Source organism: Eleutherodactylus coqui, chromosome 13 (genome assembly GCF_035609145.1).
Source record: "Eleutherodactylus coqui strain aEleCoq1 chromosome 13, aEleCoq1.hap1, whole genome shotgun sequence".
NCBI lineage: Eukaryota > Metazoa > Chordata > Amphibia > Anura > Eleutherodactylidae > Eleutherodactylus > Eleutherodactylus coqui.
In genome coordinates, this window is record NC_089849.1 from 3,042,308 (window position 1) to 3,068,676 (window position 26,369).

A 26,369-nucleotide genomic window follows, 5' to 3' on the forward strand; every position below is an offset into this window, starting at 1 on the left:
TAGTGCGAAGTAGAACAAAGAAATGTGTAATGTCCAATCACAGGGACAGCAACCTACATTACACCTTTACTATAGTAGAAAAATAGCATGAATGAATACATAATGTGCTGTGTGCTTACATGAGCTACTGTCAGGACTGGCGGCTCGCGGGTCCTCCGTGCCCACAGGGCCGGTCCTGTCACTCAGGCATCTTTCGTGCGGCGCAGGGGAGCCCTGGTCCTGGTTACCTCCCCTGTCCGCTGCGCTCCTCCTTGCCGCCGGGTTGTTAGGGACGCGGCGGGTGCTGCCCCATGTCCTCAGCACCATGGCAACCAGGTTCGCGTCTTGATCTCCGCCTGTCCTGCAGGGCTGGGGGTGGTTCCCCAGCGCAGCTGTGTGTATTCTGGCTGTCAGACTCCCTGCCCCAATCAGCTGCTGGGGCGGGACCTCTGACAGCATTTAAAGGTGCCTGCGTGCTCGTATCCTTGCCAGTGTTGGTTTGGTCTTCCAGCTTCACCTGCGGCTTCTTGTATTTTGACTCTCTGCTTTCTGGACCCAACTCGCCTTTGCCTGACCCTTTTGTACCGGTTACCCTCCTGTTGCCGACCCGGATAGTCTGACTTGTCCAGTGTCTGTCTGTTTGTCCGCCCCCGTGTCCCGCTTCCCTAGTGAGTGTAGGGACCGTTGCCCGGTTGTCGCCCTGCGGCCTAGCCCAGGGGGGCAGGTAGGTAGGGACAGGGGTTGTGGGCTTTCAGGGGCTTCCAGCATCCCGGACCCTGAGTCCTGACCACCCCAATGATAAGAGTAAGGAATGTGGACACAATGACTAAATATGGTCCCCAGGTCACGCTCCAGCCCCCGTTAATAAGGCGAGTTCAGTAGATGCCGCTCTTATAAACTTCGGACTGCACTAAATTAACCCCTGAATTACCAGTGTAACAGGCGTCATGGTCAAACTTTCACAAAGACTCCAAATGAAACTTCAGACGCCGATGAGACGGAGCTTCGTGTTCACAAGTAGCAGAAACGCTGCAGATTCCCAAAGCAGAGATTTCCGAGGCAAAATCTGCAGCATTTTAGCATCAAAGCTGCCCGACCCGACCCCCGCGTGGGCTGCAGATACGCACCTACCTTCAGCCCGCGAAGCGCTCCCCTCCGAATACTGGACCCTGCGGCACCCAGAACGCAGCGCACAGCGGCAACTGCTACCGAGCTCCGCCGGTCATGTGACGCAGAGGTGGCGGTACGCAGCGGCCTGGAGTCAGTGATCTTCATGCTGTGACATGTTTAACCCCTTAGGGACCACTCATACGTGTTTTCACATCCTGGGTGTCGGCTTTATTCTACAAGGCTGTAAACACACATCGGTCCTGTAGAATAAAGTCGCGTGACCGCTGCCTGCCACCGGCTGCCAGAGAAGCTACTTCCCGGAGGTCTGGGTGATTACGCTCCTCCGCGGACGTTTCCCCGGCTTCTTTACATGCGTCTATCGCAAAATGGTGGACGCAAGCGCAGAAGCTGGAAAGGGCCCAGAAAAGTTAAAATCTCCTTGTTGGAGCAGTGATCCCCCGGGGCCCCGGTGAGCGGTCCCTGGTCATGTGATTGCCGTGATCCAATGGCACAAAAAGGTAGCCATCCGCCTTATTCAGACCGCTACCGGTAATTTACCAGAAGCCCCGGGAGCGCCCGCCTTCCTGCAGCCCAGGAGCACCTTGTTGAGCGCCTTCTGTGTGAGACCGCCGCACCTCAGCGAGATTATGGGGACTCACAGAGGGACACTTTACACCCCATCCCGACCGCTGAGGGCAAGAAATACCCCCCAAAAAGTGTCACTGAGGAGGAGGGGGGGATACCCGCTGTTATTGCCCCGTGTGCCCATCCCAGCCAGCCCCCGTAATTACCGTCTGCGGACCACACCGCTTACATCATTACTTTTATCTAAGATTTAGGGCTCATGTCCACGGGCAAAATATGATTTAAGATCCGCAGCGGATCTCCCGCATGCGGATCCGCATCCCATAGGGATGCATTGACCACCCGCGGGTAGATAAATACCCGCGGATCGTCAATAAAAGGGATTTAAAAAAAAATGGAGCATGGAAAAATCCGGACCATGCTCCATTTTCATGCGGGTCTCCCGCGGGGACGGCTCCCGCGGGCTTCTATTGAAGCCTATGGAAGCCGTCCGGATCCGCGGGAGACCTAAAATAGGAATTTAAAGTATTTACCATCCGGCGCGGGCGGGGAAGGTCAGCTGTTCCTCACGGCCGCATCTTCCTTGCTTCGGCTCGGCGGATGTGCCCGGCGCATGCGCGCGGCACGTCGGCGACGTGCCGGCGACGTGCCGCCGGCGTCAGGAATTCATCCGCCGGCCGAAAATGAAGATCCGGCCGTGAGGAACAGCTGATCTTCTCCGCCCGCGCCGGATGGTAAATACTTTTAAATTCTTATTTTCGGCGCTCATGTCCGCGGGGCAGGAGGGACCCGCTGCAGATTCTCCATGTAGAATCTGCAGCGGATCTGATTTTCCCCGTGGACATGAGGCCTTAGGGAGCGCCAATAAGGGTGCGGGGGGGGGGGGGGGGGGGAGGGGATTATATTTGGGGATTCTGTGTCCTGAAACCCAGCGGGCGTCCCTCCATTACAGGCCGAGCCGTGAGTCCTGTAGGTAGATTGGGGCCACAACGGGTCTGACCACGGGACACCCAGGGGGTCCATCTTGGGGTGTAAATCCTCATTTTCATGTAAACTATAGAAAAAACAGTTTTTAAAATGATTTTTTTCTCCTATAAATTGCATTAACTGCAGAAATGACCAAACAGTGCGGCCCAAACAGTGAGGCCCAAACAGTGCGGCCCAAACAGTGAGGCCCAAACAGTGCGGCCCAAACAGTGCGGCCCAAACAGTGCGGCCCAAACAGTGCGGCCCCCCGGGGTGCAGTACGGGGTCCTGTGGGGGGCTCCATCGTTCTGACCCCGGGGAGCCTGTGCCATGTTGGCTCGGTGTTCCTCTAAGCGCCCCCAGCGCGGTTCCATCCGGCGCCATGTCAGTTCTTACGGATTTCTTTAGCAATGATGAATCGGAGGCTTTTATGGAATTCAGATGTTTTTCTAGGTTTTCGTCTTTGGGCTCGTTTATGGAGAATTACTAACATAACATTAACCCGGAGCTGAACTCTGTGAGGGTAGGACACGGGGTGGAGCTCTGATAATGGCCACTAGATGGCAGCACACTGGAGTTGAGCAGGAAGGTTCCCGGCATGATCTGTGTTCGCGCTCCTCTTCCTCACATTATGGAGTTCGGGCGGTATTTCTGTATTTAGGCGCCGCCCATATTTGGCGCTCCCGTATTCTGGTCCCTGGATCAGCGCCGTGTATCTCTGGACAGAATCCCGCACCCAACCTGTTTCCACCGGACACGGATAGAATGTCCTGAGCTGCTGCCCGGCGGCATCAATGTGACATCTGTACAACCTACATGGTTGAAGGGACCTAAAGCTTTTCCCGCCCGGTTATTAAGGGGTTAACCTGCCATAGAAGTCAGTTTTCCCACTTATGATATTCTTGAAGCCCCGCAGCTGCCGACCCCCCGACCCTCCAGCCAAACGACGGGCGGCCGAGGGAGGCTCCTTCCGCCCACTCTACACCCGACCGCGGCGCATACCGCGGCTGCGCTGCCCGCATCCAATATGGCCGCCGCCGGATACCGCTCTATCCATCCGCTGATCTCTATGGTGTCCGTCCGGCCCCGCCCCCTCTCTGTACCGCCGGCTGCGATGCCCCGCCCCAGTGACGTCACCGAGAGGCGGCTCCGGAGCACAGCAGCGCAAGATGGCGGCCACCACGGGCTCAAGTGAGACGGGAGACGGGGGGAAGCGGGGCGGAGGTGGCCGGCGGGGGCTCCGTGACAGCCGCGGCGCCGGGGGAGGACAGGGGCGCGGTGTGGAAGGGCTCCCTGGGGCCCCGGCCCGCCCCCCTCGCCGCGCTGATCGTGCTCTGTCAGGACGGGCCCTGCCGACGGACGGGGTCCCCGGGGGCCACACAGCCGGCCTGCCGCCACCACCGTGACTGGTGTAAGGGGCCCCGACTGTCCAAGCGCCTTCCTCCTTCGCCTACTCGTATCTTGGGCCCTCAGGGGCCACACGGCTCACATTTGTCCCAGGGGACCGTAAAAGGGAGACTCCCGGGGTCCGTGCAGGTCGGGGCGGTCATACGTGGGCCGTGCGGTGCGGTGACTTCTGTGGGGGTCGGTCTGCAGCCCCCGTTATCCTGAGGGGGCGCTCCCGTAGTTTGGGGTGTGTTTGGCGGTTGCTATCTGCGGTTCTCCGTTGTTCCCGCGCTCCTCTGCGCCGCCGTCTGTCCGGTTTCCCCTTTTCCCGCGGTGTCGTCCGCTGTGGCCCCCTGCGGCCCCCGGGTACAGGCTGCTCGCCGCCATCTTGATTCGCTGGCGGTCAGTTGTACGGCTGGGGTCACACAGATGCGCCCGCGGCCGCTAATCTCAGAGACCTCGTCCACCCGGGCCGGCCGCTCCGCCGCGGATGCAGGAGGTCCGTTCACTTTGTCGCTCTCCTCTATGGAGCGCCGGCCACAACGGAAAAGCGAGCGGCCAAACCGCGAGATTTCCGACGGGAATCCGCCCTGTGTGACCCGGCCTAAGAAGCGTCTGGGGTTCACTTACTTTCTGCTGCCGGGTTCACTTACTTCTGGGTGACGCAGCGTGGGGAATGTGGCTCTTCCTGCCTGCTGGGTGTTGGCGCCCCCAGGAGGTGACCGCAGTCCGTGACTCATCCGCCATGTTGGCATCAGCTGTACTATGTGCACAAACACAGCCACGTGGGGGCGCCATCCCTGAGGGGCGAGCGGGCGGAGCACCAGGGCAGAGATGTGGGTACAACATACGCCTGCGGGCGCAGAGGGTCTGTGGTGGGTGAACGCTGCGTGACTCCGATCCCGTGGGGGGGGGGGGGCGCGCGTCTCGCGGATAGAAGCGGTCAGAGATGCTGACGGGGTGAGGCGCTCGCAGGTCTTGTCCGCACTCAGACTGTGCAGTGTGCTGTGCCTACAGTAGGGGGAGCCGCACCGCTTGTCATGGTTTGTGTTGGGAGATCTGCATGCGGGGTTCATATTGTGAGGTCTGAACACGCGGGGAACACAGGCACCAATCTGCAGGTCGTCGGGATCCTGCGGGGGGGGGGGGCCTGTAGACACATCTGGCAGATTCCGCTGTGCGAACGGAACGTCGCGAGTCGTGCGGCTCTTGTGGCTCCCGTCGCCGTGAACTGTAAACTCATTGCTGCTTTCATGGGGTGGGGGGGCTCGCCCGGCCCGCGCCCCCGCTGTGGCACCTGGCTCGCCCGGCCCGCCCCCCGCTGTGGCACCTGGCTCGCCCGGCCCGCCCCCCGCTGTGGCACCTGGCTCGCCCGGCCCGCCCCCCGCTGTGGCACCTGGCTCGCCCGGCCCGCCCCCCGCTGTGGCACCTGGCTCGCCCGGCCCGCCCCCCGCTGTGGCACCTGGCTCGCCCGGCCCGCCCCCCGCTGTGGCACCTGGCTCGCCCGGCCCGCCCCCCGCTGTGGCACCTGGCTCGCCCGGCCCGCCCCCCGCTGTGGCACCTGGCTCGCCCGGCCCGCCCCCCGCTGTGGCACCTGGCTCGCCCGTCCCGCCCCCCGCTGTGGCACCTGGCTCGCCCGGCCCGCCCCCGCTGTGGCACCTGGCTCGCCCGGCACGCCCCCCGCTGTGGCACCTGGCTCGCCCGGCACGCCCCCCGCTGTGGCACCTGGCTCGCCCGGCCTGCGCCCCCGCTGTGGCACCTGGCTCGTCTGGCCCGCCCCGCTGTGGGGTCTCACTGTGTGTTGAGGCCTTTTGTCACTTTACCTCTTTCTACCTCGACTGTCTTCGTTTCACTTCCTCTTCTTGCGGCTCTCGTTCCCGCGAGGCTCAGATGTCGCATTCATCCTCCGCAGCCTCAGGGAACCGCAGCCTCTCTTCCCCATCAGACCGCCGGCGGCTGTCAGCGCTGCCGTCCGCCCAACTGTTACTTCAAGCCCGATCGGAACTTACCGGAAAGCGACAAATCCTTCCCTCCTCCAGCTCAGCCACGTGCCTGCCAACCAGCTGTCACACTGACAGCATCCTCTCTGGACTGCTCTGTGCAGAAGCAGAGAATGCTGGCAGACTTCAGCTCTGAAGCAGCAGAATAGTGAGTGCAGCTCTGCAGTATAATACAGGATGTAACTCAGGATCAGTACAGGATAAGTAATGTATGTACACAGTGACTCCACCAGCAGAATAGTGAGTGCAGCTCTGGGGTATAATACAGGATGTAACTCAGGAGCAGTACAGGATAAGTAATGTATGTACACAGTGACTCCACCAGCAGCAGAATAGTGAGTGCAGCTCTGGAGTATAATACAGGATGTAACTCAGGATCAGTACAGGATAAGTAATGTATGTACACAGTGACTCCACCAGCAGAATAGTGAGTGCAGCTCTGGGGTATAATACAGCATGTAGCTCAGGGTCAGTGCAGGATAAGTAATATATGTACACAGTGACTCCACCAGCAGCAGAATAGTGAGTGCAGCTCTGGAGTATAATGCAGGATGTAAGTCAGGAGCAGTACAGGATAAGTAATGTATGTACACAGTGACTCCACCAGCAGAATAGTGAGTGCAGCTCTGGGGTATAATACAGGATGTAACTCAGGATCAGTACAGGATAAGTAATGTATGTACACAGTGACTCCACCAGCAGAATAGTGAGTGCAGCTCTGGAGTATAATACAGGATGTAACTCAGGGTCAGTACACAATAAGTAATGTATGTACACAGTGACTCCACCAGCAGAATAGTGAGTACAGCTCTGGAGTATAATACAGGATGTAACTCAGGATCAGTACAGGATAAGTAAGGTATGTACACAGTGACTCCACCAGCAGAATAGTGACTGCAGCTCTGCAGTATAATACAGGATGTAACTCAGGATCCGTACAGGATAAGTAATGTATGTACACAGTGACTCCACCAGCACAATAGTGAGTGCAGCTCTGGAGTATAATACAGGATGTAACTCAGGGGCAGTACAGGATAAATAATGTATGTACACAGTGACTCCACCAGCAGAATAGTAAGTGCAGCTCTGGGGTATAATACAGGATGTAACTCAGGAGCAGTACAGGATAAGTAATATATGTACACAGTGACTCCACCAGCAGAATAGTGAGTGCAGCTCTGGAGTATAATACAGGATGTAACTCAGGATCAGTACAGGATAAGTAATGTATGTACACAGTGACTCCACCAGCACAATAGTGAGTGCAGCTCTGGAGTATAATACAGGATGTAACTCAGGATCAGTACAGGATAAGTAATATATGTACACAGTGACTCCACCAGCACAATAGTGAGTGCAGCTCTGGAGTATAATACAGGATGTAACTCAGGAGCAGTACAGGATAAGTAATATATGTACACAGTGACTCCACCAGCAAAATAGTGAGTGCAGCTCTGGAGTATAATACAGGATGTAACTCAGGAGCAGTACAGGATAAGTAATATATGTACACAGTGACTCCACCAGCAGAATAGTGAGTGCAGCTCTGGGGTATAATACAGGATGTAACTCAGGGTCAGTACAGGATAAGTAATGTATGTACACAGTGACTCCACCAGCAGAATAGTGAGTGCAGCTCCGGAGTATAATACAGGATGTAACTCAGGATCAGTACAGGATAAGTAATGTATGTACACAGTGACTCCACCAGCACAATAGTGAGTGCAGCTCTGGAGTATAATACAGGATGTAACTCAGGATCCGTACAGGATAAGTAATGTATGTACACAGTGACTCCACCAGCACAATAGTGAGTGCAGCTCTGGAGTATAATACAGGATGTAACTCAGGATCCGTACAGGATAAGTAATGTATGTACACAGTGACTCCACCAGCAGAATAGTGAGTGCAGCTCTGGAGTATAATACAGGATGTAACTCAGGATCAGTACAGGATAAGTAATGTATGTACACAGTGACTCCACCAGCACAATAGTGAGTGCAGCTCTGGAGTATAATACAGGATGTAACTCAGGATCCGTACAGGATAAGTAATGTATGTACACAGTGACTCCACCAGCACAATAGTGAGTGCAGCTCTGGAGTATAATACAGGATGTAACTCAGGATCCGTACAGGATAAGTAATGTATGTACACAGTGACTCCACCAGCACAATAGTGAGTGCAGCTCTGGAGTATAATACAGGATGTAACTCAGGATCAGTACAGGATAAGTACTATATGTACACAGTGACTCCACCAGCAGAATAGTGAGTGCAGCTCTGGAGTATAATACAGGATGTAACTCAGGAGCAGTACAGGATAAGTAATATATGTACACAGTGACTCCACCAGCAGAATAGTGAGTGCAGCTCTGGGGTATAATACAGGATGTAACTCAGGATCAGTACAGGATAAGTAATGTATGTACACAGTGACTCCACCAGCAGAATAGTGAGTACAGCTCTGGGGTATAATACAGGATGTAACTCAGGAGCAGTACAGGATAAGTAATGTATGTACACAGTGACTCCACCAGCAGAATAGTGAGTGCAACTCTGGAGTATAATACAGGATGTAACTCGGGAGCAGTACAGGATAAGTAATGTATGTACACAGTGACTCCACCAGCAGAATAGTGAGTGCAGCTCTGGAGTATAATACAGGATGTAACTCAGGATCGGTACAGGATAAGTAATGTATGTACACAGTGACTCCACCAGCAGCGGAATAGTAAGTGCAGCTCTGGAGTATAATACAGGATGTTACTCAGGAGCAGTACAGGATAAGTAATGTATGTACACAGTGACTCCACCAGCAGAATAGTGAGTGCAGCTCTGGAGTATAATACAGGATGTAACTCAGGATCCGTACAGGATAAGTAATGTATGTACACAGTGACTCCACCAGCAGAATAGTGAGTGCAGCTCTGGGGTATAATACAGGATGTAACTCAGGATCAGTACAGGATAAGTAATGTATGTACACAGTGACTCCACCAGCAGCGGAATAGTGAGTGCAGCTCTGGGGTATAATACAGGATGTAACTCAGGATCAGTACAGGATAAGTAATGTATGTACACAGTGACTTCACCAGCAGAATAGTGAGTGCAGCTCTGGAGTATTATGCCCTTTATATTGTGGTTCGGGGTGACATGATGAGATTGGCTTCTCGCTGGCGCTGGTGATGATCTTTGTTCCCCTGGCAGCCATGTTGATTGCTGATCATACTGGTTGTTGCTGTCGTTGGCACACGGATTGGTTGGACTGGATTTGATAGGTTGTGATATCATGTGACGGTGCAGTTACGGTCGGGATTCGGCCCGCTCATCTGACCAGATGTAAATGGTGGCGCTCGGGTGGCCAGCGGAGGGCGCTGCTCTGATCTCCTCTTTTTCTTTTTAGGCGTCAAAGTTCCTCGTAATTTTCGGCTTTTGGAAGAGCTTGAAGAAGGTCAGAAAGGCGTTGGCGATGGGACGGTTAGCTGGGGGCTGGTAGATGATGAAGACATGACACTCACAAGATGGACCGGTATGATTATTGGACCACCTAGAGTAAGTATGGGCTGAGACGTGCCGCCATGCGGTGCTATACACTATAATACGCATGACGTGAGGCGTCCGCCGGCCTCTTCAGGCGGCACAGTATAGCTCCTCGCACGCTGGATGAGCGGGTGTGTCGACCGTAGGCACAGAGTTGGCACAATTCATTATCCTTAACCCTTTCAGGACTTCATGATGTAACTATACCTGGCTGCTGACACCTGCTGGTAACGGCTGTGATCAGCGCTCCGCCTGTGGCTAAGTCCTGACCGCAGCGTCAAGTGTTCGTGGTCGGGCCTCCTCTTTCACCCCATTGGCCCTGCAGTGGTGCCAATGTAGAGTGCCAAGCGATATCATGGCAACCTATGGCTGCGCTTAATAGAAGGTGCAAAATACAATATACTGCATGACAGACGTGTACAGCGCAGCAGATTGCAAGTTCATGGCTCCCACGAGCTAAAACAGTTGTAAAAAGTTGGTTGGCCACAAAGAAAGAACTTGGTGTGTGACGTCTGTGACTGTGTCCCCCCCCAAGGTAAGCCCACCGACCCAGAAGCACTTTGCTGCGTAGGTCCCAGCGCTTGGAGGTGCGGCTGCCTATACCGCCCTGTAGGGACTGTGCTGTAGCTCCAGGACAATGCTATAGACGCACATGCATGGCAAGAAGTGCCCTGATCACTGCCTCTCCGTGTCACACACCGCGGGCGACGAGAGCGCCAACCAGTCAAAGTGCTTCTGAGTTGGGGCGTAACTTGGAGAGGCAGAGATTGTACAGAAAGCCTGCAGTGATTGAGCCCCGCGCAGCGCCAGCAGCAGGAAAGTCAAATTATCTGGTTCTTGCTGCTGGTTCACGCGAGCCCCGACGCTGCGAAGATCCACACACAACATTCTGACATGTCTGAGATTTGCATGTGGATTTTGCCTACTGGCCGAACCAAAAACCGCAGATTTTGCCGTGGTTCTTACAGGTGGCATTCACGTGCAAAACTTGTGCCGAACTCCACGGTGTGAACTTGTACTGGAAGCGATAGAACACAAGGGCGCATTTACTCACCTTATAAGCTAAATCTCAGCAAACTCTTCTAGCCCCCCTACACTCCACAGAAACTGTCCTTACTAATATGTCAGAGGTCCTCCTGACAGCCAAATCGAGAGGTGATTACTCCCTACTGATCCTCCTCGATCTCTCCGCAGCATTTGACACTGTTGACCACAAACTCCTCCTCAGTATGCTACGCTCCATCGGCCTAAAGGACACTGCCCTCTCCTGGTTCTCCTCCTACCTATCTGACCGCTCCTTCAGCGTCTCCATTGCTGGCTCTACCTCCCCTCCTCTTTCCCTCGCTGTTGGGGTCTGCCAGAGCTCGGCCCCCTCCTCTCCCCCTTGCTATTGGGCTACCCCTGGGCTCGGTCCTCGGCTCCCTCCTCTTTTCCTCTTGCTATTGGGCTACCCCTGGGCTCAGTCCTCGGCTCCCTCCTCTCTTCCTCTTGCTGTTGGGGTCCCCCAGGGCTCGGTCCTCGGCTCCCTCCTCTCTTCCTCTTGCTGTTGGGGTCCCCCAGGGCTCGGTCCTCGGCTCCCTCCTCTCTTCCTCTTGGGCTACCCCTGGGCTCAGTCCTCGGCTCCCTCCTCTCTTCCTCTTGCTGTTGGGGTCCCCCAGGGCTCGGTCCTCGGCTCCCTCCTCTCTTCCTCTTGCTATTGGGCTACCCCTGGGCTCAGTCCTCGGCTCCCTCCTCTCTTCCTCTTGCTGTTGGGGTCTCCCAGCGCTCAGTCCTCGGCTCCCTCCTCTCTTCCTCTTGGGCTACCCCAGGGCTCGGTCCTCGGCCCCCTCCTCTTCTCCATCCACACGGCCCCTATTGGACAAACCATCAGGAGTTTTAGCTTTCAGTACCATCTCTGCACAGACGACACCCAGTTATACACCTCCTCCCGTGACATCACAGCGCCGGTCCTCCAGAACTGTCCGCTGTCTCTAACACCATGTCCTCTCTCTACCTAAAACTAAACCTCTCTACAACTGACCTGCTGGTGTTTCTGCCCTCTACTAACCGCCCTCCTCCTGACATCTCCATCTCAGTGTGTGGCACCATAATTCCCAGCACGCCCGCTGCCTTGGGGTTATATGCGACCCCGATCTCTCCTTCACCCCCTACACCCAATCTGTGTCCCGAACATGTCAGCTGCACCTCAAGAACATCGCAAGAATCCACCCTTTCTCGTCCGTATCATTGGGGGCCACAGCCTAGACCATGGGATATAGCCACTGCCCTAGGAGGCAACACTAAGCAGAAAGTGTTAGCTCCTCCCACCTGGCTATATACCCCCTGCAGGCACTCAGCTAATCAGTTTTTAGCTTAGTGTCTGCAGGAGGCAGACGTGGCTATACGCGGGAATACGGGGAGTCGGGGCTTTTCCCTGGCTCTTCCTTCCTCCCAGGGGAGACGCAAGTAGAGGGTGTCTCCACCATTTCTGCGGCGTCTCACCCAGAGAAGAAAAAGGGGCCCGACCCTGCAATGCGCATTGTCGTCGGTAACCCGCCAGCTATAGGGCTCCCCCTCCCTGGAGTGGCGCACTTGGACCAGTGACGCATAGGGGGAAGCCCTGCTGGAACAAGTCGACGTGGTGGCCAGGCTACGGACCCTTTTTCCCCTTTCCTGACGGACGCGCGATACCGGGCAGATACCTTGAGGAGCAGGACGGACGGCAGCGGCAGCAGAGAGCGGCGTGGAACAAGGTCCCTCCAGCAGCAGGCGTGCGGGCACGGCATCCCAGCATGACGCCGAGGCGTTGGCCGGGCAGGACACCGCCGGGCGCGGCGCCGGCGCTAGGCCGGGAAACTGGACTTTCGGGGCAAGCCACGCCCCCTCCGGCCGCAGTGAAGTGAAAAAGGGCGGTCAGGCAGCAGAATGGCCGCTCCCAACAGCAGGACAGGTCCTTTCCTGTCTCTGCTGAGCTCGACACTGTGCTCAGTCTACAGCAGCCATCTTTGACAGGGTCCTGTAGTCGGCCCGATTGCTGTGGAATTAGCACCCGAACAGCAGCAGCACCTGCCTAACAGGCACCAGCCGCGACAGCAGCACCCGCAGCAGTGCTAACCGGACGCCTGCCAGACCACCAACGCCATCTCTTCCGTGTGGTGGACCCGCGTCGACGCCTGACTGCCTCAGGCTTCAGGACTAGAGGCTCTAGCTGGATGAGGGGAACCGCTTAAAGGAGATGTCCCGCGCCGAAACGGGTTTTTTTTTTTTAAAACCCCCCCCCCGTTCGGCGCGAGACAACCCCGATGCAGGGGTTAAAAAAACCACCCGCACAGCGCTTACCTGAATCCCGGCGGTCCGGTGACTTCAATACTTACCGCTGAAGATGGCCGCCGGGATCCTCTATCTTCGTGGACCGCAGCTCTTCTGTGCGGTCCACTGCCGATTCCAGCCTCCTGATTGGCTGGAATCGGCACGGGGCGGAGCTACACGGAGCCCCATAGAGAACAGCAGAAGACCCGGACTGCGCAAGCGCGGCTAATTTGGCCATCGGAGGCCAAAAATTAGTCGGCACCATGGAGACGAGGACGCTAGCAACGGAGCAGGTAAGTAAAAAACTTTTTATAACTTCTGTATGGCTCATAATTAATGCACAATGTATATTACAAAGTGCATTATTATGGCCATACAGAAGTGTATAACCCCACTTGCTGCCTCGGGACATCTCCTTTAAACAGCTGCTAGACTGGGTAAGCCCTGCCAAGGTAGCATTTCGCGGTGTTCCCGTCCCCCCTGCAGGTACTCCTGCGGCAGTTTGAGGAATTCCCTTTTTCCTGAGGTTTCCATCTGCGCCATGATCAGAGGGTTCCAGCCCGGCGAAGGGGAGGGTGAAGTATTATGCATGCACCGCATGCAGCATCAAGTTTGCCTGCGGTCAAATGGACCCCTGCTGCGTAAAGTGTACCACGACACGCCCAGTTCCAGGGACCCCGGTGCCCCCCGCCGCCCCTGTGGAACTAGGGGCCGAACCCGAATGGGCTAGGTCCTTGGCCGCTGCCGTTTCCGGCCTGGCCACCTCTTCGGCGGCAATCTTACGCCGGTTAGAATCCAGCTCTGAAGTTTCCTCTTCGGAATATGCGCGCGGGAGGGCACGCAAAAGGAGGAGGTCCCGCAGCAGCGAAGACGCCTCCCGTAAGTCTAGCCATGCCAGAAAGTCTTCTAGGCCCTCCAGGTCCAGGCGGTCCAGGGACTCTCATGGCTCCCATGGTTCCAGGGAGTCCGTCCGGACATATCACCGGTCCAGACATTCTTCTCGGTCCCGGTACTCAGCAAGACCGTCCCGAACCCCCCCACTCCCCCCGGGCATCATGCTCCTGGGCTTCGCAGGACACGGCCCAAACAGCGGGCGAGAGTAGTGGGTCAGAAGATGATGAACGGTCGGCAGCCTCGTCTCTTTCTGATGTGGATGACGGAACAGGTTTCGCGATTGACGACCCTAATGGACAGCTTAGTAATAGCTGTAAAAAAAAAACTCTCCAAGTGACGGAAGAACCGGCAGAAGCAACCCCGTCCACGGTGTCATTTAAACGCCAGAAGAGGCCACGTCAGGCCTTTCCGGGCCATCAGGACTTCGTGGATGTCATTAACAAAGAGTGGCAGAATCCTGATAAAAAATTTAGGCAACCCGGAAAGACTTGGGAGGTCACATACCCCTTCCCAGGGAATCTGATAAAAAAATGGTCAGCCTCCCCCCCCAGTGGTGGACTCACCGGTGTCGCGGCTATCCAGAGGTACGGCGTTACCCACAGCCGAGGTGGCAACTCTGACAAATCCTCAGGACAGAAAACTCGACACATTAGCTAAATCAGTTTTTCAGTCCGCAGGCACCGCCCTGCAGCCGATTTTTGCGGCCGCATGGGTAAGCAAAGCCTCGGTAGCCTGGGCCAAACAACTGCGGAGGACATCTTGGCGGGCGCTCCACCTAGTGAGCTACTGGAAGCGACAGACAACATTATACAGGCGAACAAATTCGTGTGCGCGGCAGAACTGGATGCAGCTAAATTCGTGGCTCGAGCATCCGCCGCAGCAAGACAAACCCTTTGGCTAAAAAGCTGGTTGGCCGTTCGGCATCGAAAATGGTCCTGACAAAATTACCCTTCGAGGGTAACAGGCTCTTTGGGTCTAAGTTAGATGACTTGACAAAGGACGCCACAGGCGGCAAAAGTACATCCCTTCCACTAATACCACCGAGGAAAGCAAAGGCCCCATTAAAGAAAAAAACGTTCTTTCGGTCCTTTTGCCGTTTCACGTCCCGCCCTGGCACAGGGCAGTGGCCCCAAACTAGGAGGGCCCCAACTGACCCAGGAAAAGGTCCAATCTTCAAGTCGAAACAGGCATGGCGATCCCGGCCGGGAACATCAAGGGCCTCGGGGTCGAAAAATGCAGCATGAGTTCCCGCCCCCACCCAGTGTCACCTGGGTGGGGGGCAGGCTGTCCAGATTTCGGGAGACATTAGTGGAGTCGCGTGAGCGATGCCTGGGTGCGGGAGATCGTGGCCTTCGGGTACGCGATCGAGTTTGCGACTCTATCACAAGAATCGTTTTGCAAGTCCAGGGTGCCAGTCACCCCAGAAGGAGTAGCCAATCTACGATTAGCAGTGGAGAACCTTCTGGCACAGGGGGTAGTGAAACCAGTGCCAGCTGCGCAAGAGAAGCAAGGTTTCTATTCAAATCTCTTCCTAGTACCCAAGAAAGATGGCAGGCTCAGACCGGTACTGGACTTAAGGCAATTGAATCAGTTTGTCAAAACAAGGAATTTCCGGATGGAGTCGATCAAATCCGTGATAGCCTCCATGGAGCTGGGGGAATTTTTGTCCTCAGTAGACATCAAGGACGCATACCTCCATATTCCCATTCGGGAAGCGCACCAGAAGTTTCTTCGCATCGAGACGCAAGGAAGGCATTTCCAGTTCACGGCATTGCCGTTCGGCCTTTCAACCTCCCCAAGGGTATTTACAAAAGTCCTGGCAGCAGTGATGGCTCTCCTCCACTCAAGGGGTACAGTGGCCATACCATATCTGGACGATGTCCTAATAAAAGCACCATTACGGGACAGCAATATCAGGAATTTACGCATCACGTTGGAAACATTGGAAGAATTTGGCTGGATAATAAACCACGACAAATCATGCCTAGTACCAGCACAACACCTAGCGTTTCTAGGCATGATGTTCGACACCAATCAACACCGGGTTCTACTACCTCAAACAAAGGTAGACCAGCTTCTACACTGTGTCCGGTCTCTGATGCAGAAGAGACCGTTGACCATCAGGCACTGCATGAGTATTCTGGGCCAGATGGTGGCAGCCTTCGAGACGGTACCCTTTGCCCAGTTCCGATCGAGGGCTCTTCAACATCTGATATTGGCCCACTGGAACAGGTCCGCACTGACTCTGGAACAACGAATCCGGGTAACCCCTCAGGTTCAGGACACACTGAAGTGGTGGCTGAAGCCCGGGAGGCTTCAGGTGGGACGGTCATTGGGCCCAAAACGGTGGGTAATACTGACTACAGACGCCAGATGCTCGGGCTGGGGTGGAACACTGGGGGGCCAGTCCACTCAGGGATTGTGGTCTCAGAGAGAGACTGTTACATATCAACATTCTGGAATAACGAGCCATATACTTGGCACTTCGGGTACAGCCTCAAGGGGAAGGATGTGCGTATTCAGACGGACAACACTACAGCCGTAGCCTACGTCAACCACCAAGGGGGCACACGGAGCACGGCAGTAATGAACGAGGTAGCTCGTATAATGACGTGGGCGGAGAGTCACCTAAACTTGATATCAGCAGTCTACATCCCAGGCGTAGACAATTGGGTGGCAGATTATCTAAGCCAGGAGACCGTGGATCCCGGCGAGTGGGCTTTACACCCAGAGGTATTCCAGATGATATGTTGGAAATGGGGCACTCCAGACGTGGACCTCATGGCGTCCAGAATGAATTACAAGATCCGTCCGTTTGTGGCCCGAGCCCGGGACCCGCAGGCGGCAGCAACAGACGCACTGACCATCCCGTGGGGGGGATACAAGCTTCTGTACATATTTCCTCCGATTCCTCTCATACCAAGAGTACTAGGGAAGATCAAACAGGAAGGACGGCCAGCAACATTAATAGCACCAGACTGGCCAAGAAGAAGCTGGTATGCGAGCGTCATGGAAATGCTGATCGCACCATGGCAACTGCCGGATCGAAGAGACCTGCTGTCCCAAGGGCCTTTACTACATCCGGATTCCAGGTCTCTACGTTTAACGGCTTGGCCGTTGAGACCGAGGTGTTGAGAAGGAAAGGCTTCTCTGAAACTATAATTCGAACAATGGTACAGGCCAGGTAGCCGGCCTCGTCGGTTATCTATTACAGGGTCTGGAAACGTTTCTTTGGCTGGTGTGAAGAACAACACGTCCAGCCAATGCAATTTTCGTTGGCAAGAATCCTGGCATTCCTACAGTCGGGCCTCGAAGCAGGATTAAGATTAGGTTCGCTAAGAGGGCAGGTATCAGCACTGACGGTGCTATTTCAGAGACCAATTGCAAGCAGAATGGCTGTGCGAACGTTCCTACAGGGAGTCGCCCATACGACGCCCCCGTTAAAACCACCGGTCCAAGCATGGGATCTCAACCTTGTATTGAAGGCTATGACAGACCAGCCGTTTGAACCAATGAGAGAAATTCCTATGCGGCTGCTAACCTGGAAGGTAATATTCCTGGTCGCTATTACCTCCATTCGTAGGGTCTCGGAACTGGCGGCCCTGTCGATACAGACCCCCTATATGACTTTCCATCAGGATAAAGTGGTGATGGGGCTGTCGCCCGAGTTCCTGCCGAAAGTAGTCTTGGCTTTTCACATCAATGAAGAGATCATCTTGCCTTCCTTTTGCCCGACACCAGTACACGCGAAGGAAAAGGCACTGCACCGCCTGGACCTGGTGAGGGCGCTGAAAATTTATGTGAAGAGAACCAAAGAGTTCCGTAAAACAGATGCTCTTTGTGATATCGGAGGGGCTCGGCAGCCTCAAAGGTAACCATATCTAAGTGGATAAGGTCCTTGATAGCAGAGGTATATCGCACCTCTGGACGCTCTCCACCATTTCGGATTACGGCCCACTCCACACGGGCGGTAGGGGCCTCCTGGGCGGTCCGTCACGGAGCCTCGGCGCTTCAACTATGTAAGGCAGCCACCTGGACCTCCTTACACACGTTTTCAAAGTTCTATAAGGTCCACATATCCATCATCGGACGCCGCTCTCGGCCGGAAGATTTTGCAGGCGGCGGTCCATTGACCACATGGTCAACCTTGTAAATAACCCACCCAATGTGTTTTTTCGGGACTGCTTGTGGACGTCCCATGGTCTAGGCTGTGGCCCCCAATGATACGGACGAGAAACAGATATTTTTGGTATAACTTACCGTAAAATCTCTTTCTCGTCACGTTCATTGGGGGACACAGCACCCACCCCTTTGTTTAAGAGCGGTTGCTGGAACTTTCTGTTCAGTCATTTTTTGGCGGAAAATTAATCCAAAACATTGTTTGGTATGTATAAAATCTTTATAATCGCCCTCCCGCTGGCTGTTACTGCTTGCATACAGACTGATTAGCTGAGTGCCTGCAGGGGGGATATAGCCAGTGGGAGGAGCTAACACTTTCTGCTTAGTGTCGCCTCCTAGGGCAGTGGCTATATCCCATGGTCTAGACTGTGTCCCCCAATGAACGTGACGAGAAAGAGATTTTACGGTAAGTTATACCAAAAATATCTATTTTCTCACCGTGAACGCGCTAAAAATGCCCTACCTTGTGTCCCTCCTCCACCGCCCCGCCCTACCCATGTGTCCCTCCTCCACCGCCCCGCCCTACCCATGTGTCCCTCCTCCACCGCCCCGCCCTACCCATGTGTCCCTCCTCCACCGCCCCGCCCTACCCATGTGTCCCTCCTCCACCGCCCCGCCCTACCCATGTGTCCCTACTCCACCGCCCTGGCCTACCCTTGTGTCCCTCCTCCACCGCCCTGGCCTACCCATGTGTCCCTCCTCCACCGCCCCGCCCTACCCATGTGTCCCTCCTCCACCGCCCCGCCCTACCCATGTGTCCCTCCTCCACCGCCCCGCCCTACCCATGTGTCCCTCCTCCACCGCCCCGCCCTACCCATGTGTCCCTACTCCACCGCCCCGGCCTACCCATGTCTCCCTCCTCCACCGCCCCGCCCTACCCATGTGTCCCTCCTCCACCGCCCCGCCCTACCCTTGTGTCCCTCCTCCAAGACTTTTCCAGAGTACCACTAGTCCTCTGGAACGCGCTACCAAAAACTATCCGGACAATCCCCGACACACACAACTTGCTCTGAAAACGCCCCTCTTCAGGGAGGCATACCATATGCGCTCGGAGCATGCTGCGGGTGTTTTCCCGCACGTGCGATCCGCGCGGCAGGGAAAATTGACATCCGCAGGTATCTACCTACCTGCGGGTATCCAATGCATCCCTAAGGGCGCGGGACACCTGCGCGGATTTGCTCATTCTGATTGCCCAATGGACATGAGGCCTGAACATCCTTATACTGCAGTGTAACTACAGGGCCGCTTCATGTGCCGCTCACGGGGGGAAAGGGTAAAAACCCAGGAGTTTTGAATCTGTTCTTCCCAAAGCTTGTATATATCTGTAGGGCGGCTTACAGTCCGGCGGACAGAAAAACCAAGTAGACTTGTTTTTCAATCCCACGAAAAAATCCCCACAAACGCCGGCGCAGCGACGTTATCCGTAAAATGCTACGGATTCATCTGTTTGCATTTCACGGATGAACATGTGCCGGTGTGGTCGGCCCCTAACATGACTTGTTGCTGTGCTCTGCCATAGTGTATGATCTGCCACATGAAACTGTCTTCCACAACCTCCCCTTCGTAGCGGTTTGGCTGCTCTTCACCCACTTCCAAGCCTCCTGCACTGCTGTATCTGTGTCAGTTCATGCTACATATGAGTGGTGATTATTGGTTCCTCACACACCTACATCCTACAGAAGCCGTGACCGAGTGTCCCTGGAACCGCTGCAGCTGAAGGAGCGGCGCACCAAATGCTGATTACACGTCTCTCCTTCAGTCACTTTGCATTTTGTTAATTGACAAACTATTAACCCTTCTATTTCTGGACGCCTTCTTACTGTGCACCATTTTTCCTCACCAGCCTGACTCTTGCACAGCACTGTGGACTACAAGTCCAATCATGCAGTCACTCATTACTCAGCACCAGGTATTCCAGGATCCATTTGGCTTAAAGGGGTTTTCTGGTAATGAAGTATTGATGGCCTGTCCTCGGGATGAGTCATCAGTAGTAGATTGGTGGAAGTCTGTTGTCCAGGCCCCCTGCCGATCAACTCTTCATCAGGCTTTCCATTCGTGCTGAACTGAATTCTGCATGAGGATGACGGCTCCGTTCTTACTGTAGTGGCCAGGCTTGGTATTGTAGGCCAAGCTCCAATTGAAATGGATGAAAACTTTGCCTGCAATAACCAGCCTAACCACTGCAGTAAGAATCGAGCTGTCTACTTCCCACAGAAACCAGCTGAGGTTCGTTGCGCTCAGCGCAGTGTGGAGGAGTTTGTAAGAGGCCGAGTCCTGTGATGTAAGTTTATTCACCGCTATTCTGTTGGGTTTGTTGTAACTTATTGTTTTTCTTTTTTTTTTCTTTCAGACAATCTATGAAAACAGGATATACAGCCTTAAAATAGAGTGTGGCCCTAAGTACCCGGAGGCCCCGCCCTTCGCCAAATTTGTAACAAAAATAAATATGAATGGCGTGAATAATTCTAATGGTGTGGTGAGTAGGACGCGTCTCGTGTAAAGGATGTGATGAGGGAGGGCCGGACCCTGCAGCTCCACTGCCCTCCTGACAATGTGTCCTATGGGCATGGTGAACAGGAAGTGTTGTCATGGGAGCTGAGGAGGCTCGGGCCGTACCGCTTCTCTACACCGATGTTGAGGCAGGGAGAGTGAGGTACTGCGTCCCGTGTAAGGGGAATTACACAGCGCTCCTGTCAGTGTCACTGATTCAGTTGATAAGCGGCGACGTTCCCCCACGTGAGCTGCCACCCGTCAGTATGTCCAGCCCACGTGAGCCTCCGCTGCCCCCCCCCGGTCAGTATGTCCAGCCCACGTGAGCCTCCGCTGCCCCCCTCGTCAGTATGTCCAGCCCACGTGAACCTCCGCTGCCCCCCCCCCCCCAGTCAGTATGCCCAGCCCACGTGGGCCTCAGCTGCCCCCCCCCCCCATGTCAGTATGTCCAGCCCACGTGAGCCTCCGCTGCCCCCGCCCCCCTCCCCAGTATGTCCAGCCCACGTGGGCCTCAGCTGCCCCCCCCCCCCCGTTAGTATGTCCAGCCCACGTGAGCCTCCGCTGCCCCCCCCCCCCCCGTCAGTATGTCCAGCCCACGTGAGCCTCCGCTGCCCCCCCCCCCCGTCAGTACGTCCAGCCCACGTGAGCCTCCGCTGCCCCCCCCCCCCCGTCAGTACGTCCAGCCCACGTGAGCCTCCGCTGCCCCCCCCCCCCCCCCCCCGTCAGTACGTCCAGCCCACGTGAGCCTCCGCTGCCCCCCCCCCCCCCCGTCAGTACGTCCAGCCCACATGAGCCGCCGCTGCCCCCCCCCCGTCAGTACGTCCAGCCCACGTGAGCCTCCGCTGCCCCCCCCCCCGTCAGTACGTCCAGCCCACGTGAGCCGCTGCTGCCCCCCCCCCCGTCAGTACGTCCAGCCCACGTGAGCCTCCGCTGCCCCCCCCCGTCAGTACGTCCAGCCCACGTGAGCCTCCGCTGCCCCCCCCCCGTCAGTACGTCCAGCCCACGTGAGCCTCCGCTGCCCCCCCCCCGTCAGTACGTCCAGCCCACGTGAGCCGCCGCTGCCCCCCGTCAGTGCGTCCAGCCCACGTGAGCCTCCGCTGCCCCCCCCCCCCCCGTCAGTACGTCCAGCCCACGTGAGCCGCCGCTGCCCCCCCCCCCCCCCCCCGTCAGTACGGCCAGCTTACGTGAGCCGCCGCTGCCCCCCGTCAGTACGTCCAGCCCACGTGAGCCTCCGCTGCCCCCCCCCCCCCGTCAGTACGTCCAGCCCACGTGAGCCGCCGCTGCCCTCCGTCAGTACGTCCAGCCCACGTGAGCCTCCGCTGCCCCCCCCCCCCGTCAGTACGTCCAGCCCACGTGAGCCGCCGCTGCCCCGCGTCAGTGCGTCCAGCCCACGTGAGCCGCCGCTGCCCCGCGTCAGTGCGTCCAGCCCACGTGAGCCTTCGCTGCCCCCCCCGTCAGTGCGTCCAGCCCACGTGAGCCTTCGCTGCCCCCCCCGTCAGTACGTCCAGCCCACGTGAGCCGCCGCTGCCCCCCCCCCGTCAGTACGTCCAGCCCACGTGAGCCGCCGCTGCCCCGCGTCAGTGCGTCCAGCCCACGTGAGCCGCCGCTGCGCCGCGTCAGTGCGTCCAGCCCACGTGAGCCGCCGCTGCGCCGCGTCAGTGCGTCCAGCCCACGTGAGCCGCCGCTGCGCCGCGTCAGTGCGTCCAGCCCACGTGAGCCGCCGCTGCCCCGCGTCAGTGCGTCCAGCCCACGTGAGCCGCCGCTGCCCCGCGTCAGTGCGTCCAGCCCACGTGAGCCGCCGCTGCCCCGCGTCAGTGCGTCCAGCCCACGTGAGCCGCCGCTGCCCCGCGTCAGTGCGTCCAGCCCACGTGAGCCGCCGCTGCCCACCCGTCAGTGCGTCCAGCCCACGTGAGCCGCCGCTGCCCACCCGTCAGTGCGTCCAGCCCACGTGAGCCGCCGCTGCCCACCCGTCAGTGCGTCCAGCCCACGTGAGCCGCCGCTGCCCACCCGTCAGTGCGTCCAGCCCACGTGAGCCGCCGCTGCCCACCCGTCAGTGCGTCCAGCCCACGTGAGCCGCCGCTGCCCACCCGTCAGTGCGTCCAGCCCACGTGAGCCGCCGCTGCCCACCCGTCAGTGCGTCCAGCCCACCCGTCAGTGCGTCCAGCCCACGTGAGCCGCCGCTGCCCACCCGTCAGTGCGTCCAGCCCACGTGAGCCGCCGCTGCCCACCCGTCAGTGCGTCCAGCCCACGTGAGCCGCCGCTGCCCACCCGTCAGTGCGTCCAGCCCACGTGAGCCGCCGCTGCCCACCCGTCAGTGCGTCCAGCCCACGTGAGCCGCCGCTGCCCACCCGTCAGTGCGTCCAGCCCACGTGAGCCGCCGCTGCCCACCCGTCAGTGCGTCCAGCCCACGTGAGCCTCCGCTGCCCCCCCCCCCCCGTCAGTACGTCCAGCCCACGTGAGACGCCGCTGCCCCGCGTCAGTGCGTCCAGCCCACGTGAGACGCCGCTGCCCCGCGTCAGTGCGTCCAGCCCACGTGAGCCGCCGCTGCCCCGCGTCAGTGCGTCCAGCCCACGTGAGCCGCCGCTGCCCACCCGTCAGTGCGTCCAGCCCACGTGAGCCGCCGCTGCCCACCCGTCAGTGCGTCCAGCCCACGTGAGCCGCCGCTGCCCACCCGTCAGTGCGTCCAGCCCACGTGAGCCGCCGCTGCCCACCCGTCAGTGCGTCCAGCCCACGTGAGCCGCCGCTGCCCACCCGTCAGTGCGTCCAGCCCACGTGAGCCGCCGCTGCCCACCCGTCAGTGCGTCCAGCCCACGTGAGCCGCCGCTGCCCACCCGTCAGTGCGTCCAGCCCACGTGAGCCGCCGCTGCCCACCCGTCAGTGCGTCCAGCCCACGTGAGCCGCCGCTGCCCACCCGTCAGTGCGTCCAGCCCACGTGAGCCGCCGCTGCCCACCCGTCAGTGCGTCCAGCCCACGTGAGCCGCCGCTGCCCACCCGTCAGTGCGTCCAGCCCACGTGAGCCTCCGCTGCCCCCCCCCCCCCCCGTCAGTACGTCCAGCCCACGTGAGACGCCGCTGCCCCGCGTCAGTGCGTCCAGCCCACGTGAGACGCCGCTGCCCCGCGTCAGTGCGTCCAGCCCACGTGAGACGCCGCTGCCCCGCGTCAGTGCGTCCAGCCCACGTGAGCCGCCGCTGCCCACCCGTCAGTGCGTCCAGCCCACGTGAGCCGCCGCTGCCCACCCGTCAGTGCGTCCAGCCCACGTGAGCCGCCGCTGCCCACCCGTCAGTGCGTCCAGCCCACGTGAGCCCCCGCTGCCCACCCGTCAGTGCGTCCAGCCCACGTGAGCCGCCGCTGCCCACCCGTCAGTACGTCCAACCTTGCTGATGGTCACTCGGGAGAACAAGCGGGCGTTTAGTGTCCTTCACACTAGTGCAGGCATCAGCCGCCTCCTCTGACAGCGCCGACGTCCCTTCCATCCTCCTATCAGGAAGTGCGAGGATGGAGATCGGGGTGTGTCGTCCGTTGCTGTATAGCGCTCCTGTCAGGCCGCTCTCACACGGATGCGCGCTCACATGTAGCGGGGATGCAGGCTATATAGTTACAGGGAACCTCTGCGGCCGGTCCCTTGCCCTCCTCTGCGTGTGAACAGGATTCGCTTTAAATGGTAACCGTTTCCGTAACCCATGAACGCACCGCGAACGCACCCTTGAGGGGTTTTCTGGTAATTCTAAATCGATGACCTGTCCTTAAGAGAATTTATCAGTATCCAATCATTGGAGGGTCTTCTGCTTAGGACCCTCACTAATCAGCTGTTTAACCCCTTAGTGACGCAGCCGATTTAGATCCTAAGGACGCGCCAATTTTTATTTGGGGGCGGGGTAATTTTAAATCCAAAGTTTAGAAACTAAACTTTATTTTTCCGTTGACGCCATGAGGGCTCGTTTGTGCGCGGCGAGCTGCGGGTTTTATCCCTTCCCCTTTTTTTTCTTGTATGTGTGTGTAAATGGAAAAAATATACTTTTTTTGTTTTTTTAGGTTTTCCTACTTTTGCACAATTTTGTTTTTTTTTCCTTTTTGGAAAAAGTGCATATATTTTTGCTTCCAAGTCCCATAACGTTAAGTATTCCATGGCCGGAGCTCCGTGAGGGCTTGTCTTTTGGGTGACTAGCTGTAGTTTCTATTGGTACCATTTTGGGGTACATAACACTTTTTTTTGTGGTTTTGGAGGCAAAATGGACAGAGTATTTTGTTTTTTGTTTGCTGGGCAGGATGAAAAGTCTGTTCAGTTTATTGTGCGGATCATTACAGATGTGAGGACACCAAACCCAGGCTTAATAATTTTTTTCTTGAAAAAGAGGGGAATGTGCAAAAAAAGTCCCTTTTACTGTTTATAAATGTCCTGTGATCCCACTGATAATATACTGCATTACTACTTTACTGCGGTGCATTATCGCTAATGTTGGCATTCACAGGCCATGACAGAACCCCCACAGTTCTTGGGAAAGCGTCTGTTTCTTTCACCGTCCATGGGTATTTGTTGGGGGTCCCCGCAGTGAACGGACAGTCGTGGCCACTTGATTTCACGGGCAGAATTGCTGTAATATATGGCAGAACTCTGAAACTGTCCGTTTCACGCTGCAGATGCTGCAGCTACTAAAGACTGGAGGGAGCGCCAATCATGGGGCACTGGTGGGTCACTATGCAGCCGGGGAGCCAACAAAGGGTGCTGGGCCTGCCACAGCTGTATGCCAATTAATGCGCCTAGAAGTGGCATAGATCAGCGCCCTGTCTAGACAATTGTCGGGGCAACCACTAGGGGGCGGCCAGATCAGAGTTGTTGTGATGAGGAGGAGTCCTGAGACGGCGCCCGCTGACTCCATCTTGTTCTCTTCCCCCAGGTGGATCCCAGAGCCATATCCGTTCTAGCAAAATGGCAGAATTCCTATAGCATCAAAGTCGTCCTGCAAGAACTGCGGCGTCTAATGATGTCCAAAGAGAACATGAAACTCCCGCAGCCCCCCGAAGGACAATGTTACAGCAACTAAAGAAAAAAACACAAAAAACAACAAAAACCACAAAAACCGAGAAGAGAAAAAATTGTTGATTGCCCTGAGAGGCGTCTCGGCTCTCGTCATTCTCCACAGTAGTGATTTCTAGATACATCTTGTAGACCTCCGACGTCCTGGAAGTTTCCCGAGATGGCGCCAGTTTATCTCGAGACGCTGTAAATTATACTAATATTTTTTTGTTTGTTTTTTCCCATTTTCGAAACAGAAATCTAAGTTTGTGCTGCGATGATCCTGTCCGCGTCGACGTCCGCTGTCAAGACGAGCGTTGTATTTAAACTCCTCCTGTGTGCGCGGCGCGCTCCGACTGTGAAGCCGATCACACAATCACTGATGCTGCAGTTTGTTTTATAAGGTTTCCTTTCCTCGCTATAGACGTTTTAGTTCCGAGTCCATCGAGGCGCCGATTGTTTCCTCAATTCAGACTTTTTTTTCTGCTATCTTCTTTTTGTGTGTCCGGTCGTCCGACTGGGATTCATGGACTACTAATGAAATGCGTGCTAACTTGGGTCATCCCCTCCCCCCTTTGTGTCGTCTCTAATAAATGCTGGATGTGGCAGATTGCGAGTCGTGGCGTCTCATTTAGTGCCGCTGCTTCTGATGGGTTGTGGCGCGGTTCTCAAACGTGCGGTGGCTGATGGGAAACGTGTCGGCATCATCGGCGGGGGAGGGTCATGTTGAGGTCTGCACAGCTCTCGCACCTCTCTTTATACTTCCTTCAGTCCGTATCACACGAGTGATGAAATGCATTAAAGCAACGCTCCACCTGTCCCAGGAGCGGGGGAGGGGTTGTTACCTGCCATGACTTTCCACGTCCAAGACGGCCACCGTGTTCTTGTGACTAAGGCACTCTGTGCTGATCTCTGACATCACATGAGCAGTGCTGA

At 56.7% G+C, this 26,369-nt stretch overlaps 1 protein-coding gene across 1 annotated transcript; it reads left to right on the forward strand.

Moving 5' to 3' along the window:
• Positions 1-3,755: 3,755 nt before the first annotated feature.
• On the forward strand, positions 3,756-26,041 carry UBE2V1 (ubiquitin conjugating enzyme E2 V1). The gene is made up of 4 exons (XM_066587329.1): positions 3,756-3,831; positions 9,432-9,580; positions 20,280-20,405; positions 25,315-26,041. The coding sequence occupies exons 1-4, from the start codon at positions 3,810-3,812 to the stop codon at positions 25,459-25,461; spliced, it is 444 nt and encodes a 147-aa protein (XP_066443426.1). The 5' UTR covers positions 3,756-3,809; the 3' UTR covers positions 25,462-26,041.
• Positions 26,042-26,369: the final 328 nt, after the last annotated feature.